General features: G+C 43.0%; 1 protein-coding gene and 1 long non-coding RNA gene across 4 annotated transcripts in view; one reads left to right on the forward strand and one right to left on the reverse strand.

The window, feature by feature from the left end:
• GSPT1 (G1 to S phase transition 1) overlaps positions 1-7671 on the reverse strand; it is a 29705-nt gene extending 22034 nt beyond the window's left edge. Inside the window, exon 1 of one of the 3 annotated variants that reach the window (XM_055562500.1) lies at positions 7532-7671. Coding sequence is in view for 2 of the 3 variants with exons in the window: in XM_055562499.1 (XP_055418474.1) it covers positions 6861-7209 (349 nt within the window). In the remaining variant the exon portion in view is untranslated. Of the gene's footprint in view, positions 1-6860; positions 7470-7531 lie in introns of those variants that run through there. The other 2 variants (XM_055562499.1, XM_055562498.1) reach the window with 2 other exon arrangements.
• A 110-nt stretch (positions 7672-7781) lies between these two features.
• LOC129638043 (uncharacterized) lies at positions 7782-21685 on the forward strand. Its single transcript, XR_008707673.1, has 4 exons — positions 7782-7896; positions 9192-9431; positions 18415-18546; positions 21484-21685. It is a non-coding gene; the product is annotated as an uncharacterized LOC129638043 (long non-coding RNA).
• Positions 21686-21967: the final 282 nt, after the last annotated feature.

A 21967-nucleotide genomic window follows, 5' to 3' on the forward strand; every position in this document is an offset into this window, starting at 1 on the left:
AGGGAGTAGCTTCCACTCACAACTAGAGAAAAGCCTGCACAGCAACAAAGACCCAGCACAGCCAAAAAATAAAATAATAAAATTTAAAAAATTAGAGCATTGCCTACTTATGACGTGTACCCAGCTACTGCTGAGAAAGAGCATGGAGAGAGTGCCGTGGTGCACAAACTTATAAGCCCCGTTTTTGAAAGTGTCTCAGCCAAAAGATTGTTTAGCTTCCAATTACAAGGAAAAACTAATGGACTTACTATTGCTAGGATAAGCTCTGAAATCAGATCTAGGTTCTAATCCCAACTCCTCCATTTATTCATGGATGTCACGTCCCCTATTTATTTAGCTTCTCTGAAACTTAATTTTCTTATCTGTAAAAATAGGTCATCAGTATCTATACCTCAAGAGGTTGTTGTGAAGGGCATTTTAACCAAGTGGTAACTGCTCAATAAATATATTATTATAATAAGCATTTCAATGTCCCATAATGATTATAAAAACTTTTAAGAATGAAATATAAGAAAGGCAAATTCCAGGACCACTTTCTCAGAAGATCCATGCTGGCTGTAGTAATTAGCTCTGGGCATGCTCTCTCTTTTTTTTTTTTTTTGTCATTATTAAACAGCAGGGTGTGGTAGAGAGCACTAAATTAGCAACTGGCAAATTTGGATTCTAGACTCAACTGTGTCCTTAAACCTGTGAGTGACCTTAGGCATTCACTCAACATCTCTTATTATGACTGCCAGGTCATCTCTGGTCCTAACATTCTGAAGAACCTATTTACTCAGTCACTAAAGTAATATCAACCCGAACAGGCTTTTCTGTAGAGTAACTTAAGTTCTACTCTATTTTTCAAACAATGCTAAAAGATAGTCTTTATAATTTATATACTATCTGCTGCAAAAAGAATGAGATATTTAATTTCAGATACCACAAAAAAGTACAAAGATAACAGAATACCATCCACGTGAAACCAACCACCACAAAGGAGATGGGCTCAGTAGTACTGTAAGAACTCCTACTGGAGTTCCACAGAAACAGGCAACCCGATGACATTCTAAGGTACATACTTTTTTAAATAAATTGAGGGATAGTTAATACACAATATTGTATAGGTTTTGGATGTACAACACAGTGATTCACAATTTTTTTTAAAAAATTTATTTTTTTTGTGATTCCAATTTTTAAAGGTTATACTCTATAATTATTATAAAACACTGGCTGAATTCTCTATGCTGTACAATATATCCTTGTAGGTTATTTTATACATAGTAGTTTGCTAAGGTATACTTTTTTTATTTCAAGTGAAGAGAAATACAATTACTTAGAATATGGTCTGGAATTAGGTTTGACCACTCTCAGACAAAGCTAGCTCAAAAAATCCTTGCTAAGTGTTCCTCTCACCTAGGAAGGAGAGTATGATGGGGACTGGTTTAACTTGGAGTAGTAATATAACAACTAACCTTTCCTTAGAACAAAGTCATTTATGAAAAAACCAACAACATATCTGTAGCTCAGCCACACTTCGTTAAAATCTACCAACAGCAGGAAGAAAACTCTTAAGAAGTTTTGGTATGAACCATCAACTGATAGCTAAAAAAGGAGTATGAGGACCTCAGAACAACCAAGTAGCCAAAATCTAACTTCTCTCAAAATTTTAAGAACTGTGAATTGAATGATGAAATTCTAAATAAGGAGCCAGAATTAAAGTAACTCACCCATGTTTAATACGAAATAAACAAGTCTTTACTTAGAAGTGGGCTTTCCTGGTAACTCACATGGTAAAGCGTTTGCCTGCAATACCGGAGACCCGGGTTTGATCCCTGGGTCTGGAGGGTCTGGAAGATTCCCTGGAGAAGGAACTGGCAACCCACTCCAGTATTTTTGCCTGGAAAATCCCATGGATGGACGAGCCTAGCAGGCTACGGTCAATGGGGTCGAAAAGAAACTGAGCGACTAACACTTACTTACAAGTAAAGATGACTGGTACTCTAGCAAATTCCTAGGAAACTTGAAGTACAGAAACACAAGAAAGGTGAATTTTATGTTAATTGTACCTCGGATATTCACAGAGAACACTTAGTAGAAAACAGATCTGTGGTTTTATGATTAGGGTGACACGAGTGAAATTATTTATATAAAGGGACCTGTGAACAGTGCTTCCCAGCTTTGAAAGCCCTCTCTCTGCACTCTGTGTATGGCCCTCTTAACCATGAAGGGTCTTCCATTAGAGTAGACTGGGTATCATCTGATCCCTTTCTGGACTCCTTGAGAATCAGTTATCCATCTTGGTGGTATCACTTTGAGTGTCTAGCACAGCATCCTGCCTTCTGCAGGCAGGCAATGTCTGTTCATTAACTGCCATACACATACCTGAGCAAAACCAGATATTCATATCTCGAAAAATTCCATTCCAATTCAGCTAACTCTTCAGGAAAGATAATCAAATCTCTTTTTCATTCCTTCCTCTCCAATTAGAAAGACAACACTGTTTTAACACTTTAAGACATTTCCTCCCCAGCAAACAAAACAAAGCTAAAAATCTGTTCTCTACAATATTTCCCAACATGCCATGATATGTTTTCATCATCTTTTTATGCAGTACAATTCCAGAAAAAAAGCGAAAAATAAACAAAAGGAAAAAAAAGCAGTGAATAAAACCTGCTCTAAAATTCCCATGGGAATTCCCTAGCAGTGCAGTGGTCAGGACTCCATGCTTCCACTGCAGGGGGAACTAAGATCCCAAAATGGCAACGTGGCCAAATAAATAAAAAATCAAACTTATTCCCAAACAAAGTTTCTAACAGTTGAAACAGTTGCTCAACATGGTGCAGCCTTAGTGGATGCCCTCACTTGTTCCCTGAACCCCCACACCTGAGCCACTCCACATGTAAAATCATGAAACGAGAGCTAAAATTGAATGATCTCTAATAATCAGTATGACATGGTAGGAAAAGAAATACTCCTCCAGGAACACTACTTTCCCTGATCTCCTCAGCCCACTTATTCCATTCACTGTCTCATCTGAAAAGTCCTTTCTATTACAATTGTTACTGCAGGCATTCAGTCACAAGAAAAACAAAGGGGCAACCATATCTACCATCTCTTTAAACTTAACTATCAGTCAACTGGTATTGTTTAACATAAAAAAGTGTAAGAGCCCTTCAGGACAAAACGACTATTACTTTGAGTCTGTATCTTCTCTACTCTGGTGGCCCAGAAGAGGTCAGTCACCTTTGGGAAAATTCAGTGAATAACAGCATCCACCAAGCGACTTAAACCCCTCCTAAGGACTAACTGGCTTCCCTGGTGGATCAGCAGTAATGAATCCACCTGCCAGTGCAGGAGACATGGATTTATTCTTGGATTCCCTGGAGAAAGAAATGGCAACCCACTCCAGTATTCTTGCCTGGGAAATCCCATGGACAGAGGAGCCTGGCAGGCTACAGACCACAGAGTCGCAAAGAGCTGGACATGACTTAGTGACTAAACAACTGCTGGTTTTATTCCATATCCATTTCACAATGGCAGTTTTGAGAGGCAATGAGGGAGGGATGACAGAACTCTTTACCATTACTTTAGAAGATCTGGCCAAGTTCTATGGCCTGTTTTGTGTTCCTCCCCAAATCCCTATGTTGAAATCCTAATGCCCAAAGTAATGGTATTAGGTGGGGTCTTTGGGTGGCCTTAGACCATGAGGGCAGAGCCTTCATGAATGGGATTAGTGCCTTTATAAAAGAGGCCCCCAGAGAACTCCCTTGCCTCTTCAGCCCTGGGAGGACACAGAAAGCAGTCAGTCAGCAGTCTGTTATCCAGAAGAGAAAAGAGAGCCTCACCCAACCAGGCTGGCACCCTGATCTCAGACTGTGAGCAATAAACTTCTGTTGTTTACAAGCTACGAAGTCTACAGTATTTTGTTATAGCAGCCCAAACAGACCAAGCAATCCTGATGAACACAGGTGAACTTGTTTCTCATTTAACAATAAAAAAGCCTGAACTTGGTGCAAATTGGAACCGAAAATAAGTACATTCGATTATAGAAAATGTTTGTTCTGGCACACACAGCACTTGTCTACATTTTCATTCATCTGAAGGACTCTAAATGACCATTACTTAGCCATTTTACTTGGATCTGGAGAGAACTGTACTTAAATGAATTACATGTAATTACACTTACATGGGTTCTACTTAATCATTTCTTTGGAAACTTATGTTAACAATTTTGAGAGATCCAAGGTCAACACTGAATCCCAAGCTGTGACTCAGGATATCCTATAGCTGGATATAAGGATTAACCAGCAGCCTGCCAGTGAAAGTGGATGACTTTTTGTGTAAAAGCATCTCCCCTTTCTGGTTGCTCCAAGTACCACCGGAGGGAGGGGGGGAGAGGAAGAGAGAAAAAGAGAAAACTAGCCTTCTTTCAGGAGAATGACAGATACTCATCCTATACACGTACATTTTAAAAGCTGTTAATTATAGGGCTTCCCTGGTGGTCCTGTGCTTAAGAATCTGCCTGCCAATGCAGGGTATCTGGGTTCAATCCCTGGTCCAGGAAGACCCCACAAGAGGTGGAGCAAGTAAGTCTCTGCACCACAACTACTGAGCCTGCGGGCATACAGGCCCTGCTCCGCAACAAGAGAAGGCCCACGCACAGGAAAGAAGACCCAGTGCAGTCATAAATAACTAAAGTCGTTCGTGATAGTGCTTTTCTTCTAGACTCCTTCAAGAGCTCTCCTTAAGTTTTTAAAGTTTAAAAACACATCCACCACCAGTTTTAGCTGACTTTTAGCTAACAACAGAAGGACACTTAACAGAAGCTATGACTTAACAACATGCTAGCCCTACAGTTGATTTCCTCACCAAAAAATACTTGCACACTTTATGGGCTTCCCCTTCACAAATTTCAACCTAAATGCCATGTCAATGTTTTCCCTGCTTCTTCCAAACACAGTTCTTTGCTCTTATGCTAGTATAATCTATGGGCCTGAATTTATGCTGGAACATGCAATCTAACAGTGCCACATTAACTCTGGACCATCCATTCTTTCTCAAATAGACATCCTACAGAGGATGGATGAGTTGTTTTTTAAATATTAAGTGGCATTTTGTAGAAACAGCTAGTAAGAGTCAGTAACACCAAATTAGGTTTCTGATTTAAAAAAAAAAGAAGAAAAAACTGACCATAATGTAGGGATCCCTAAGGTAGGAATAACCACTCCCCTACACATTCTACATCTCCAACTTCTGGCAGTGTCACAGAGGAAAGGATTAAGAGTAAAACTTCAAATCAGCACATAAATATCAGGAAGAGAAAAGACAGTCCATCATAAGAGGCAATGCCTACTCATTCAAGAATGACCACCCTTCCAGACCACTGCTCTAACGACTGCCATCCCTTGATGACTGGCTGATGGCTACATAGGCTGGAAATGGAGTCCTAAGTCTAGTCCCAGTGATACTAGTAACTCCAGATTTACAAGGGAGGGTCAAAAAAGAAAATGGCTGGATAAGAGCAAATTGCATGATAAGGTTTGGGGAACTAGGCACTTTTAGGAGTTGGTAAGTGAAGAAGTTTATGTAGACCAAAGTAGTAAGCAAAGTTAAACTTCTGTTTAAAGGGAAAACATCAATGGCTTCACACAAGTAAAAGAAATACCAGTCAATAAAATAGCTAAGTCCAACTGTGTGTCCAAAAGCATTTCCCCAAACTCTCTTTTTGCCTCGAGAGAAAACTGCAGGCAAAGTTTCTTAAGAAACTAAACTCCTAGAGCACTTTTACAATGTCTACCTATCCAAGAAATAGGACAACAAAGAACTTCAGAGAGGAATGAAGTTCACTCACTTGACAAAATCAGTACCTGAAAGCATGCTATCACTTAAGCAGCCCCTAAGTACAGTGAGATTTTTGAAGACTTAACTTGAAGTCACAGAAAGTCACTCGACTAGCCATGGTCAAAATTTCATATGACCCCTAAGAAGTTTTAACAAATGCTCAGGTGTCTGAACAGACTAACTCCTGACACAAGAACAAAGAGAATGAGTTACACCAAGCAACCTGAATGAGGCAAACGATTTTTAACGCAATAAAAATTCTAAACGTGTCATCAACTAAAGGGAAGAATCCAAGTCCCACTTAAGAAAAAGGGCACACAGATCAACGTCATTTCCTACACAATTTAATGTTACGTATAGAACGCTTACTTTGGGACACTCTGTTAACTTCACAACCTTACAATATGCTAAGGATCTATTGACAGCCAACAGTTTCGGCCCGGTGGCAGGGCTGCAGTGCATCCTGGGATTCCTTCGGGACTGTTCGGGTCCGTGGACATTTAAAACGTAATTACACTTTCAATAACAGGCATTGCAGCGGGGGAAGCTCTCTCGCCCAGGCCCAAGGTGAAGGTAAAACGCGAGCTTTCGTCCGCCCCAACTCCTCTGCGCTCTCAACGCCCATCCGGCCGACTCCTGGCTCCATCTGTCCTGGCTTCTAGGCCTCGTGGCACTGACCCGCTCTCCATCCCATACGGTTCCCACTTCCCAGCAGGGACCTGCTCCCCTGCGGGGGGCGGTGAGAGGTCGACCCCAGGCCCCACCGGTGCGCCCCGCACTCTGCTCCCGCCCCCCGCCGCGGTCGCCCCACGCAGACCGCCTCCCCGGCCCCAGGTCGCCCCACCCAGGACAGCCGGCGCCGCTGTCAGCGGCCCACGTGCCCCCGGGCCCCACGGCCACGCGTCCCTCGCCGGGCTAGGCGCGCCCCCGATCCTCTCCCGGGCCCCGTCCCAGGTGGGCTCCGGCCCCCAGGCCATCTGCCCCAGCCCTCGCAGCACGGCTTCCTCCCGTCCCGGGGGCTGATCCCGGCCCTTTACCCGAAGGGCCTCCCGCGCCGCTGCCGGCTCCGTGGTTGTTGGCGGCGGCGCCAGCTGGGGATGCCGGCGACTGGGCCGGGCCCCGCAGGAAGGACGGCACGAACTCGGCGGCGTGGACGTTGGGCACGAAGGGCTTGGCGTTGACGTTGAGCTGCCGGCTGAAGGCCGCACTGAGGTGCTCACGCTGGGCCTCGGCCGCCGCCGCCGCCAAGGGGCCGCCGGCGCCGCCACACGGGCCCGGCCCGGGAGCTTCCATGTCCGCCTGGTCCCAGCAGTCGGGCGCTGAGTCGCTGCTGCTGCTGCTCCCGCCGCCGCCGCCGCCGCCACCGCCACCACTGCCGGGATCCATGATCGGGGGGGCCGTGTGTGTGGTGAAGAGAGGGCGGGAAATGGAGGCGGGGGAGACGGGCTGGGGAGGAGCAGGCCGCGCTGACCCAGGAAAGCGGCAAGGCAGAAGGGCCGGGGGCTAGCGGCACAATCCCCGGCGTCGTCGCGGCGGCAGCTCAAGTCCCGACTCCGCACTCGCGACGACGACGGCGGCAGCGGCAGCGGCTACTCAACCCTCCTCGTGTGTGCGCGCTGATCTCCACCCACCCAGCCCCAACCACCTCCGACCGTCTCAGCTCCAACCCCACGCCCGGCGCGGTTTGACCCCTCGCCGCCACCCGTACCTTCGCCTCGGTAGTTCTCGGCCCCGGGCGACCCCGTTTCCGCTTATGAAGCGCGGCAGAAGGAGAAACTACGAGTTCCGGCAGCGCCCGCGCGACCCCGCTGCGGTTTTCCCGGGGGCCGACGGGAGTCGGAGTTCGGGGCCGAGAGCAACCGGAAGCGGCGCCGGCTCCCGGCAGGCAGCGCGAGGAGGCGGAGGTCTGGTTGCCTCACGGCTGCCCCACCTGTCACCGAGTGGGGGCGGGGGTGGGAGCGAACCCTGGCGCGACTCGGCGCGGGGCGGCGGAACGCGAGCTCCTTAGGTCGCGGGGTGGCCTTTTCCGTGCTGTTGTGCACAGAATGCGGGAAAATGGACAGCAGTTCCAAGGTGGAGAGAAAAGCCTTCAACTCCTGAAAATCGTTCCCTTCTCGTTTCACCAGCCCTCTCCGTTCCCTGCCTCACAGGCATCTTACCTCGTTCTCTTTCATTCCACCTTCCTCCTCCCTGCCCCCAGTCAGAATTTGCCCTACATTTCAAAGACAACTCAGGGCGTCTTTCATTTTCTGTATTCATTTGGTAGAAGAAACCATAAAACTGTGAGCCATTACCACTTAAACTGCTTTGTGGGTCATAAAGCCCAGCCCGGCAGAGGGGATTATTAACTGGAAACTTACAGTGACTCATTGTCTGTATGACTAGTCATTTAAAGCCTTCACTCAGACTTTTCCATCCCTTCCTCCTCTCGGCCAAGGGCTTTGTAAATTAAATAGAGGATTACCATATTCCATGATGTAACCAGCTAGTCCCACCTAACAGGGTTATTTTTGTGCTTCATTGTACACCTTCCAGTGAAGTGGTTTTATTTTGAATGGCCGAATTTGCTCAGGTTTTCCCGAAGTACTTTATTGACTGCTGCCAGTTACTGTTTGGTAAACATAGGAAAAGGAAAAAAAAAAGATAAATATATAGATCCAACTGCTTGAAGTAGGAAAGTACCTGTTAAGTTTTCCTGTAATTCTCCCTTGCGGAGCCCAAGACCGAGAAAAACATATTGTTGATATTTTTCTCCAAGAAGTCTAGACAGAGTGCAACTGACTAGCTCAATAGAAATTACGGCGTAGAAGCGGGAACACAGAATGTTTCTTAAGAACCTTATGTGAAGATCCCAAATCTAGATACTAATTTTAATTTTAAATGTCTGTTTTAAGGATAAAAAGAGGACCCAGCCTAATGAGACAAATCAAAAGCAAAGCTGTCAGTTATCTTTGAGAACAACTACTACTCTAAAGTGGTTTGAAATTGTGTTTAATATGAAATTAGCAAATTTGCTGGTTGCATTGTTTCTTTAACACATAACACTTGGGAAGTTGAACCCTATAAATGTAAAGAAACCAGAAATCTCAATTATCACGAGGCTGGATTTAAGCTTCTGGACAGGTCTGTGGTTCATGTTCCCTGAAATTTTCTGGACCTAAATTCCACCTCCACCCCCCTAACAGATGTTAGGATTTATTCCTCTCATGAATGCAAAGTTCCGGTTACAGCCTATTAATATAGTTCTCTGAAGACCCCACTGAATCTTATATGTTCCGCTTTAAACTTGGTGTTAAATGGATTGTCCTCAGGTTTACAGAGAATTTATCAATGATTGGTATAAAAACCAGACCTTCTTTTATATATAGGAGGCCACCTTTGCTGTTGAATCAGAGTCAAGAGAAGAAGAAAATACAATGTATCCAAAATAAAGTGCCTAAAGTGCTCTCACAGTCAAGATTTGCTCTCCCCAACCTCCTCCTAAGAAAATGTCAACACAAGCAGCTGACTCAAATAGTGAACCACAGTGTCCTTCTCCAACCCCATGTCATCAGATACCACACTTCAAGAGGAATCACCCTGAGGGCACTGGGTGATCACTCTGATAGGTTAGTTCTTCACACCTAATTACATCAGCAGAGTTTCTTTGGTGTATTTTTCCTAGCTTAGAAAAGTTGATGTCATTATGTCATTGATGTCCCTGAATAGGATAATTATTCAGGAAAGAATCCACTCTGTTGGTTTTCAAAAGCCTTAACCTGCCTGGGTAGAGATACTGCTCCAAGCAGAAAAGGAAGAAGCTTTTTTTTCCTTCTCTTTTTAAATGAGATATAATTGATTTACAGTGTCTTGATAACTGAGCAATTTGAGGTTAGAATCTTTTGTTCATCTTCTTTGTATTTATAATGCTCAGTATAATTCCTGGCATAGGAAACATGCTTAATAAGTGTTAGATGAATGAATGGGGGAATCAGTAGGGAATCTGGGACAATACTGCCCTTTTACACTCATTGGGGCTATTGAGACAAAGGATTTTCAACTTTAAGAGTTAGTTTTCCAAAGACAACCTGGTAGTCCCTGTGATGCACACACAACGTTAGTTGACAACAAGAGGAATCACCCTAAGGGCCCTGGAATTGGAATATGGAAATAGCTCCAAACTGTTAACAACCTAAATGTCCATGAACAGAGAAATAGTTAAGTAAGTGATGTATGTAGCACGTGCTAAGTCACCTTATTCATGTCCGACTCTTTGCGGCCCTATGGACTGTAGCCCACCAGGCTCTTCTGTCTATGGGATTCTCCAGACAAGAATAGTAGAGTGGAGTTGCCATTTTCTTCTCCAGGGGATCTTCCTGACCCAAGAATTGAACCCAGATCTCATGTGTCTCCTGCATTGGCAGGCAGGTTCTTTACCACCAGCGCCACTTGGGAAGCCCCTAAGTAAGTGATGGTGTATCAATATTATGAGATAACATTTAGCTATGAGGCCAACTTGGAAGTACATGTGTAATGAATATGATGTATCACTATTATGGAATAACATGTAGCTATGAGGCCAACTTGGAAATACACGTATAGTATATGGTAAAGAAGGGGGGATAAGAAAGCTGTGGTACATATACACAATGGAGTATTATTCAGCCATTAAAAAGAATACATTTGAATCCGTTCTAATGAGGTGGATGAAACTGGAGCCTATTATACAGAGTGAAGTAAACCAGAAAGAAAAACACCAATACAGTATACTAACACATATATATGGAATTTAGAAAGATGGTAACAATAACCCTGTATACGAGACAGCAAAAGAGACACTGATGTATAGAACAGTCTTTTGGACTCTGTGGGAGAGGGAGAGGGTGGGATGATTTGGGAGAATGGCATTGAAATATGTATAATATCATATATGAAACGAGTCACCAGTCCAGGTTCGATGCATGATACTGGATGCTTGGGGCTGGTGCACTGGGATGACCCAGAGGGATGGTACGGGGAGGGAGGAGGGAGGAGGGTTCAGGATGGGGAACACATGTATACCTGTGGCAGATTCATTTTGATATATGGCAAAACCAATACAATATTGTTAAGTTAAATAAAATAAAATTTAAAAATAAATAATTTTAAAAACAGAAGGGGGAAAGTGAGATATCTAATATGTGTATAAATATGTAGTGGATCACTGTGCCTAGTATATACAGTCTTATTTCTGTAAAGATACCTAGCTTCTTTCAGTATTTTTTTTTTTTTTTTATGTATTTGGTTGTGCCAGGTCTTAGTTGCAACATTTGGGATCTTTAGCTGTGTCATGTGAGCTCTAAGCTGCAGCATGTGGGATCCAGTTCCCTGACCAGGGATGGAACCTGGGCCCTCTGCATTGCGAGGGTGGAGTCTTAGCCATTGGATTGCCAGGGAAATCCCAAGATGTCTAGCTTTATTTCCTTTGTCTTGAATTCTCTTTCCCTAGATCTTCACCTCCCTAACTGTCTTTACTCATTTCAGATGCCGTCATTCATTTCAGAGACCTCTACTAGCCACCCTGGCCCTCCACCAACCTGCATCACTCTCTACCATCTTTCCCACTTTTATTTTTTCAGAGCATTTACCACAACTGAAAATCACATTCATTCCCAAGCTTACTGCCCATCTCCTACTAGAAAATTAATTCCTCCAGCCTGTCTTGTTCACCATTGAGTTTCCCATCACCTACAACATCACCTGGCTCACGTGGGTATAAAGTCCTCAGTAAGCCTCCAGGAGAGAAGGAAACATATGTATCTCTCTGGATACTATAAAGCTTTTTAAAGTTTGGAGAGTTTTATATATATATATAAACAGTTAAGGAAGGCTTCCTTGGTGGCTCAGTGTAAAGAAGCCACCTTTCGTTGCAGGAAACATGGGTTCGATCCCTGATCAAGATCTCACATACTGCAAAGCAGCTAAGCCCGTGTACCCCAACTACTGAGCCTGTGCTCAAGAGAGTCTGAGAACTGCAACTACTCAGCCCATATGCCACAATTACGAAGCCTGTGCACTCCAAAGCCTGTGTTCCACAACAAGAGAAATCACTGCCATGAGAAGCCTGGGCACAGCAACCAGAGGGTAGACCCCAGTCTCTATTGCTAGAGAAAGTCTAGTGCAGCAGCGAAGACCCAGGACACCCAAAAAGAAATACAATGCAATTATAAAAAAATAAAAATAAAAGACCTCCTCCCTGTAAGACTTCCCTTGTTAACTTAAAAAAATAAACAAAAATTAAAAAAATAAACAGTTAAAGGAAGGTATATTTATGGGATGGGATTGGACATGGAGATGAGCAGCTGGGAAAAGAAATTATAATTTTTTACTTTATGTTTAGATTTTCATACAACAAGCAAATTGCTTTAAAAAACTTTTTTTAGTAAGATGAAATTCACATAGCATAAAATTGACCATTTAAAATAAGTAAGCAATTCAGCGGTATTTAGTGAGCTTACAGTGTTGTACAACCACCTCCTTTGTCTAGTTCCAAAACATTTGATCATGGCATAAGGAAACCCATAACTGTTGTGAGAATACTCCTTATTCCCATAGGATCCTGCTCCCCATCTCCTCTCCCCACTGCCCCTGAAACTCACCAATCTCCTTTCTATCTCTAGGATTTGCCTAGTCTGGTCATTTCATATAAATGGAATCATACAATATATAACCTTTTGTGTCCGACTTCTTTCACTTAGCAAAGTATTTTCAAAATTCATCCATGTTGTAGTATGTTGTTGTTTAGTCGCTCAGTTGTGTCCAACTTTTTGGGACCCTGTAGACTGCAGCATACCAGGCTTGTCTGTCCTTCACTGTCTCCCAGAGTTTGCTCAGATTCATGTCCATTGAGTTGGTGATGCTACCTAACCATCTCATCCTCCGCTTTTGCCTTCAGTCTTTCCCAGTGTCAGTGCCTTTTCTGATGAGTCAGCTCTTCACATCAGGTAGCCAAAGTATTGGAGCTCCAGCTTCAGCGTAAGTCCTTCCTTGAGTGAGTATTCAGGGTTGTTTTCCTTTAGGGTTGACTGGTTTGATCTCCTTGTTGTAGTATGTATTGGTATTTTATCCCTTTTTATGATAGAGTACTATTCCATTATGTGGATGTACCACTTCTTATTTATCCATTAATTTGTCGATGAGCAAATTGCTTTTGTAACTTAAAGACATTAAAAAGAAAAGAAAGGTTAAATAGGGAAAGTCCCAGTAAGGTGTCGAGGCTACTTAATTGTACTGTGGCAATGACAGTTTCCTGGTTTTGATAGTGTACTATAGTTATGTAAGGGGTTGCGGTACATTGGACCTTTTGTAATGTTTTTGCAAATTCTTATAAGCCTATGGTTACTTCAAAATAAAAAGTTAAAAGGTTAAAGACTATCATACTGGGATTTCACTGATGGTCCAGTGGTTAAGACTCCATGCTTCCAGTGCAGGAGGCACAGGTTCCATCCCTGGTTGGGGAACTAAGATTCTGAATGCCGTGTGGCACCACAAAAACAGATGAAAAACCTCTTATATAACAACAACAAAAAACACCCCATATATTCTGAACTCTTAGAGCCCACCTGTAATTTTACAGACATTAGCTAAAGTTCCCTAGTCTTTACCAAAAGATTTTTTTTCTGTCCTTCTTAATTAATTTTGTTTGGGCCAGGGGTAGCATTAGGGAAGCTTTTTTTTTAATCTTTGAAGATTTTGTAAATACAGAAAAGTACAAAGAATCATAAGCATACACATACCTACATACAATCCCAGTATTGTCAATTTTTAAAATATCATCATCTTGTTTCATGTTTTAAAATCAGAAATAGAACATTCCAGTGTATATGCTACCTCTTAACTCCCACTTCTGTCCCATTCTATCCCTCCAAAAAGGCAACCACCATTATATATTTGAAAGTGAAAGTCACTCAGTTGTGTCCGTCTCTTTGTGACATATACATATATGTATTGCTGATACATATATGTATGTGAACCATGAACTTCCGGGTGTTCAAGCTGGTTTCAGAAAAGGCAGAGGAACCAGAGATCAAATTGCCAACATCCGCTGGATCATGGAAAAAGCAAGAGAGTTCCAGAAAAACATCTATTTCTGCTTTACTGACTATGCCAGTAGTCAATTGGCATTTGACTGTGTGGATCACAATAAACTGTGGAAAATTCTGAAAGAGATGGGAATACCAGACCACCTGACCTGCCTCTTGAGAAATCTGTATGCGGGTCAGGAAGCAACAGTTAGAACTGGACATGGAACAAGAGACTGGTTCCAAATAGGAAAAGGAGTACATCAAGGCTGTATATTGTCACCCTGCTTATTTAATTTATAGGAAGAGTACATCATGAGCAATGCTGGGCTGGATGAAGCACAAGCTGGAATCAAGATTGCCGGGAGAAATATCAATAACCTCAGATATGCAGATGACACCACCCTTATGGCAGAAAGTAAAGAAGAACTAAAGGGCCTCTTGATGAAAGTGAAAGTGGAGAGTGAAAAAGTTGGCTTAAAGCTCAGCATTCAGAAAATGAAGATCATGGCATCTGGTTCCATCACTTCATGGCAAATAGATGGGGAAACAGTGGAAACAGTGTCAGACTTTATTTTTTTGGACTCCAAAATCACTGCAGATGGTGACTGCAGCCATGAAATAAAAAGAAGCTTACTCCTTGGAAGGAAAGTTATGACCAACCTAGACAGCATATTAAAAAGCAGAGACATTACTTTGCCAACAAAGGTCCGTCTAGTCAAGGCAATGGTTTTTCCAGTAGTCATATATGGATGTGAGAGTTGGACTATAAAGAAAGCTGAGCACCGAAGAATTGATGCTTTTGAACTGTGGTGTTGGAGAAGACTCTTGAGAGCCCCTTGGACTGCAAAGAGATCCAACCAGTCCATCCTAAAGGAAATCAGTCCTGAATGTTCATTGGAAGGATTGAGGCTGAAGCTGAAACTCCAATACTTTGGCCACCTGATGCGAAGAGCTGACTCATTGGAAAAGACCCTGATGCTGGGAAAGATTGAAGGTGAAAGGAGAAGGGGACAGCAGAGGATGAAATGATTGTTTGGCATCTCCAACTCAAAGGACATGAGTTTGAGTAAACTCTGGGAGTTGGTGATGGACAGGGAGGCCCGGCGTGCTGCAGTCCATGGGATTGCAAAGAGTTGGACATGACTGAGCAACTGAACTGACTGATACATATACATGTGACTGTATAGCCCATGGAATTCTCCAGGCCAGAATACTGGAGTAGGTAGCCTTTTCCATCTCTGGGGGATCTTCCCAACCCAGGGATCAAACCCAGGTCTCCCACATTGCAGGTGGATTCTTTACCAGCTGAGCCTCAAGGGAAGCCCAAGAACACTGGAGTGGGTAGCCTATGCCTCCTCCAGCAGATCTTCCCGACCCAGGAATCGAACTGGGGTCTCTTGCATTGAAGGCAGATTCTTTACCAACTGAGCTATCAGGGAAGCCCTATGAGAGCCATCTATTTAAAGATATATATATATATATATATACGTATAAGTCAATGAAAAATACACTGTATTTAGAATTTACATATAATATGCAAAATCTGTCTTTCACTTCATGTGTTTATCTTTAACTACTATATAATAACTCCATCTATGTTTATACATCTTTTTTTAAATTCACCCATTTCCCTAAACTTTTAGGTTATTTCCAATTTTTTGTTATACCAACAATAATTATACAAGTGTCGGGATCCTTTCAGAACCAGTTATAGAAATTTCAACTCAAAGTAAATTTAACTTTAAGAAATGTGTTTTCTTACTTAACTATAAACCCTAAGATAGGACTGACTTCTTAGTCCATTGGTTTGGGAGCTTAATGACATCACCAGTGACCTACATCTTTCCATCTGTCTGCTGCCTTGGGTGGTGGCTTCAGTCTCTGGCTGGCCCCAAGATGGCTGCAGGGTTCCAGATAAGAGAGAGTTCCAGATGCGCCCAGAGAAGTAAGAGAGAGCATCTCACCCTGCAGCCCTCTTCTAGGAATGAGGAAACTTTTTTCAGACGCTGTCTATGAGATATCTCCTCCCATGTCACTGGCCAGAATTCGGATCACCTTCCCATTCTTGAAAAGGAGATCTCTCTGTTTTTATTGTAAAATAGAGATAACATAAAAAATGTACCACTTCAGCCATTTGTAAGTGTACATTTCAGTGCCATTAAGTACCTTCATGCTGTTGTGCAGTCAACACCCCCATCCATCTCCAGAACTTCTTCCTCTTTCCAATCTGAGACTCTGTATCCATTAAACAGTAACTCCCCATCCTCCCCTCCCCCAGCCCTTGGCAGCCACCATTCTGCTTTCTGTGTCTATGATTTTGAACACTTTAGATGTCTCATAGGTTTCCCTGGTGGCTCAGAAGGGAAAGAACCTGCCTGTAATGCAGGAGACCCAGGTCCTATTCCTGGGTCGGGATGATCCCCTGGAAAAGGAAGTGGCAACCCACTCCAGTATTCTTGTATGGAGAATTCCATGGACAGAGGAGCCTGGGGGGGCTACAGTCCATTGGGTGGCAAAGAGTCAGACATGACTGAGCACACACACATACACACATGCACACAGATACCTCTTAGAACCCTATAGTGACCAATACTGTACTTAATTTAGCATAATGTCCTCCAGTTTCATTCATGTTTAGAATATATTAAAATTTATTTCCTTTTCAGAATTTCCTCTTTAAGGTAGAATAATATTTCATTGTCTCCATATACTACATTTTGTTTATCCATCAGTCGGTAGGTACTGGGGTTGCTCCCTTCTGTGGGCTATTGTGAATAATGCTGTTTTGGATATGAGTGTACAAATATCTGCTCAAGTTCCTGCTTTCAGTTCTTTTATGTATATATGTAGAAGTAGAATTGCAGAATCATATGGTAATTCTATGTTTAATTTTTTGAAGAACTGCTATGCTTTTTTTCCACAGTGGCTGTGCCATTTTACATTTTCACCAGTAATTCACAAGGGCTCCAGTTTTTCCATATCCTCACCAACACTTGTAGTTTTCTGTTTTTGCTTTGTTATTTTCTTTTTATTTATTGGCTGTGCTGGGTTTTTGTTTCTGCCTGCGGGGCTTTCTCTAGTTGCAGAGAGTGGAGGCTACTCTCTAGTTGCGGTGTGCGGGCTTCTCATTGTGGTGGCTTCTCCTGCTGCAGAATGTGGGCTCGTAGGCACATGGGCTTCAGTAGTTGCAGCTCCGGGGCTCTAGAGCACAGGCTCAATAGTTGTGGTGCATAGGCTAAGCTGTTCCTGAGCATGTGGGATCTTCCTGGATCAGGAATCAAACCTGTGTCTCTTGTATTGACAGGTAGATTCTTTACCACTGAACCACCAGGGAAACCCTGGTTTTGTTATTTTAAATAATAATCACCCTCATGAGTGTGAAGTGGAATCTCACTGTGGAAAATGGATCTCTTAAATTAGTGGCTTGCACTGTTGGTTGCATATGAAAATTACCTGGGGAAACTTTAAATCCAACCCATATCTAGATTCTGATATTCTTGGTCTGGGGTAGGAACATGGACACTGATTCTTTTTAAGTACATTCCACGAAAGGCTTCCGTGTGAGGCCAGGCTTGAGAACTACTGGTCTAGTTGTTTTCATTCTTTAAAAAAAAATTTGTTTTTCAGCAGCACCCGGCAGCATGTGGGATCTTAGTTCTCCAGCCAGGGATAGAACTCATGCCACCTGCAGTGGAACCTCGGAGTCCTAAGCACTGGAAGGCCAGGGATTCACCTCCTAAAAATTTTTTTAAATTGAAGTATTGTGGTGGTGGTGGTTTAGTCGCTAAGTCGTGTCTGACTCTTGCGATCCCATGGACTGTAGCCTGTCAGGCTCCTCTGTCCATGGGATTCTCCAGGCAAGAATACTGGAGTGGGTTGCCCTTTCCTTCTCCAGGAGATCTTCCCAACCCAGAAATCGAACCCGGGTCTCCTGCATTGCAGGCAGATGATTTACCAACTGAGCTATGAGGGAAGCCCCAAATTGAAGTATAGTTGATTTACAAATATGTGTCAGTTTCAAGTGTGTGTATGTGTGTATCTATCTATATATATATATATATTTTCAGATTCTTTTCCCTTTGGGTTATTACAAAATACTTAGTATAGTTAGTTCCCTGTGCAGTAGATCCTTTATTATCTATTTTATATATAGTAGTGTGTATATGTTAATCCCAAACTCCTAATTTATCCCTGCCCCTACCCCCGCCAGCATTTTGTTTTTGCTAAGTACAGTCAACTCTGACTTATTGATAGAAATTTGGAACCAGATAGCAATAATGAACAGAAAATACATGGCTTGTTTTAATTTCCTCACCCAGCAAACATTTTGTCAAAATTGGCAACAAACACTGTGATAAATTTATTGGTTCTGCACTTTGGCTAGACTTTCTCATTTTATGTGTTGTGTTTGTTTGTAACAGCTTATTGAGATTTAATTCACAAGCCGTACAGTTCGCCCATTTACAGGGTCCTGTTCAGAGGTTTTTAGTCTATTCTCAGTTGTGACACACTGTCACCAAATTTAATGATATTTCTTTGTTTTTTAAAGTCTAGATCAATGAAAATGCCCCATTGGAATGAAGTTACCTAAGAGCTGACATCAAACAGAAAAGAAGCAGAGAAAAGGGCTCTCAATGAGTCACAAATACATAAACAAGATTGCACTGTGCAAGATATAAAGGTAAGAGAAAATTGAATTACTACAGATGATGATGATGATGGTGATATTATTACCTGAAAAACTGGGCTTGCCTCTGGGTAGGTATCAAGCCGAAAGATTTATTACCTGCCACAAGTAAAGAAGATACCGGGCATCTTTCTCTAAGCAACGTCTCCCTGAACAACTAAATTGGGAAAGTTTTACGGTAATGGTTTATGCATATTCATGAAGGGGCTTGAGCAGAGAAGAATTCAGGACGGAATTGGGGCCAGGGTCAACGGAGTCCAAGCTTTAGCTGATCAAAGTCACGAGGGTCCACATCACCATTCCGTTCTCCACCCGAATTACTGCAGAACTCAAAGTCTATTATCAGATTGTTCCTCCCTTGAGGAAGAACTAGGACCCTGTCTTATCGCTGAACTATGGTTTCCTGACTGCTTGTCCTTTGTTCCTGTGCTCCCACATTTCTGAGAGCCCGTTCAAGGGCAAGCCTGAAGGCCAGACTTGCATCACAACATGGCTTAGGCCAAAAATGGCTTCTTTTATGTCAAGAAATTGTGAAATGTCTCCTGCTCTATGCTCTACTGGTAACCAAGGAACGAAGATGTGAAGAATCAAGAAAGCAACTTTGGCCCCAGATCAGATCAGATCAGTCACTCAGTCGTGTCCAACACTTTGCAACCCCATGAATTGCAGCACTCCAGGCCTCCCTATCCATCACCAACTCCCGGAGTTCACTCAGACTCACGTCCATCGAGTCAGTGATGCCATCCCGCCATCTCATCCTCTGTCGTCCCCTTCTCCTCCTGCCCCCAATCCCTCCCAGCATCACAGTCTTTTCCAATGAGTCAACTCTTCCCATGAGGTGGCCAAAGTACTGGAGTTTCAGCTTTAGCATCATTCCTTCCAAAGAAATCCCAGGGCTGATCTTCAGAATGGATTGGTTGGATCTCCTTGCAGTCCAAGGGACTCTCAAGAGTCTTCTCCAACACCACAGTTCAAAAGCATCAATTCTTCGGCACTCAGCCTTCTTCACAGTCCAACTCTCACATCCATACATGACCACAGGAAAAACCATAGCCTTGACTAGCCGGACCTTTGTTGGCAAAGTAATGTCTCTGCTTTTGAATATGCTATCTAGGTTGGTCATAACTTTCCTTCCAAGGAGTAAGTGTCTTTTAATTTCATGGCTGCAGTCACCATCTGCAGTGATTTTGGAGCCCAAGAAAATAAAGTGTGACACTGTTTCCACTGTTTCCCCATCTATTTCCCATGAAGTGGTGGGATCGGATGCCATGATCTTCGTTTTCTGAATGTTGAGCTTTAAGCCAACTTTTTCACCCTCCACTTTCACTTTCATCAAGAGGCTTTTGAGTTCCTCTTCACTTTCTGCCATAAGGGTGGTGTCATCTGCATATCTGAGGTTATTGATATTTCTCCTGGCAATCTTGATTCCAGCTTGTGCTTCTTCCAGTCCAGCGTTTCTCATGGTGTACTCTGCATAGAAGTTAAATAAACAGGGTGACAATATACAGCCTTAACGTACTCCTTTCCCTATTTGGAACCAGTCTCTTGTTCCATGTCCAGTTCTAACTGTTGCTTCCTGACCTGCATACAGCTTTCTCAAGAGGCAGATCAGGTGGTCTGGTATTCCCATCTCTTTCAGAATTTTCCACAGTTTATTGTGATCCACACAGTCAAAGGCTTTGGCATAGTCAATAAAGCAGAAATAGATGTTTTTTCTGGAACTCTCTTGCTTTTTCCATGATCCAGCGGATGTGGGCAATTTGATCTCTGGTTCCTCTGCCTTTTCTAAAACAAGCTTGAACATCAGGAAGTTCACGGTTCACTTATTGCTGAAGCCTGGCTTGGAGAATTTTGAGCATTACTTTACTAGCGTGTGAGATGAGTGCAATTGTGCGGTAGTTTGAGCATTCTTTGGCATTGCCTTTCTTTGGGATTGGAATGAAAACTGACCTTTTCCAGTCCTGTGGCCACTGCTGAGTTTTCCAAATTTGCTGGCATATTGAGTGCAGCACTTTCACAGCATTGTCTTTCAGGATTTGGAATAGCTCCACTGGAATTCCATCACCTCCACTAGCTTTGTTCGTAGTGATGCTTTCTAAGGCCCACTTGACTTCACATTCCAGGATGTCTGGCTCTAGGTCAGTGATCACACCATCATGATTATCTGGGTCGTGAAGATCTTTTTTGTACAGTTCTTCTGTGTATTCTTGCCATCTCTTCTTAATATCTTCTGCTTCTGTTAGGTCCATACCATTTCTGTCCTCTATCGAGCCCATCTTTGCATGAAATATTCCTTTGGTATCTCTGATTTTCTTGAAGGGATCCCTAGTCTTTCCCATTCTGTTGTTTTCCTCTATTTCTTTGCATTGATCACTGAAGAAGGCTTTCATATCTCTTCTTGCTATTCTTTGGAACTCTGCATTCAGATGTTTATATCTTTCCTTTTCTCCTTTGGTTTTCGCTTCTCTTCTTTTCACAGCTATTTGTAAGGCCTCCCCAGACAGCCATTTTGCTTTTTTGCATTTCTTTTCTATGGGAATGGTCTTGATCCCTGTCTCCTGTACAATGTCACGAACCTCATTCCATAGTTCATCAGGCACTCTATCTATCAGATAGCTAGATGCATATAAAAGAAATGATTTCAGCAAGACTGGACACTTGCATATTCCTATACACAGAAGATCACTAATTCTCTTCAGTTTTGTTAATCTTTTGATATTCAGATTTCCTGCCCCTTGCTGCAAACTTGTGTGTAGCCTGGCTCCTACCCCACCTCCTCAGAGTCAGCTCTCTCGGGGGATTGCCTGAGATACTGTCTCCCAGACTCGAGTCCTTAACATTTCCACCAAATAAAATGACTCTCTATTTACAGGTTGTGACTAATATTTTTTTTTCAATCGACAAAAGCCCTGCCTGGTCCTCTTTCTCCAGGGACTCCCTGCCGTACCTGCTTACAATATTGTTAAAACTTGGTGATGCCAAGGAGATTACGACTTTGAGACTGAGAACTCCATCTTAATCAATCAACCTGAAATTTGTTCTTGTCGTGAAATTGGCTTCCTCTCTGCTCCTGTGTATTATCCGCCTTTCGATGAACTGCTACAAAAACCTGTTGCTCTGGTTTCTCCAGAATTCAGAGGGATGCTTCTGTGAGTAAACTTTGTATGTCACTTTTCCCATTCACCTGAAGCAAATGCTTGTTTTCAGAGCTCTTGGTCAGTTAAATCCTGGGGCCTTCCATGTCCGAAATCCAGGAAGTTTAATGACTGCTGAACCCCTGGAGTCCCTTTAAATGGGTTTGTCTCCCTGTAGTAGAATGAAGCCACCAGGACCACCCTAGAAGCTGCCTGGTTCCTCAACCGGCAAAGCCCAATTCTCCCTGTGTTATCAGAGCGGGGCCATTGAAAGGTGTCTA

Source organism: Bubalus kerabau, chromosome 23 (genome assembly GCF_029407905.1).
Source record: "Bubalus kerabau isolate K-KA32 ecotype Philippines breed swamp buffalo chromosome 23, PCC_UOA_SB_1v2, whole genome shotgun sequence".
In the NCBI taxonomy this organism is placed as follows: Eukaryota; Metazoa; Chordata; class Mammalia; order Artiodactyla; family Bovidae; genus Bubalus; species Bubalus kerabau.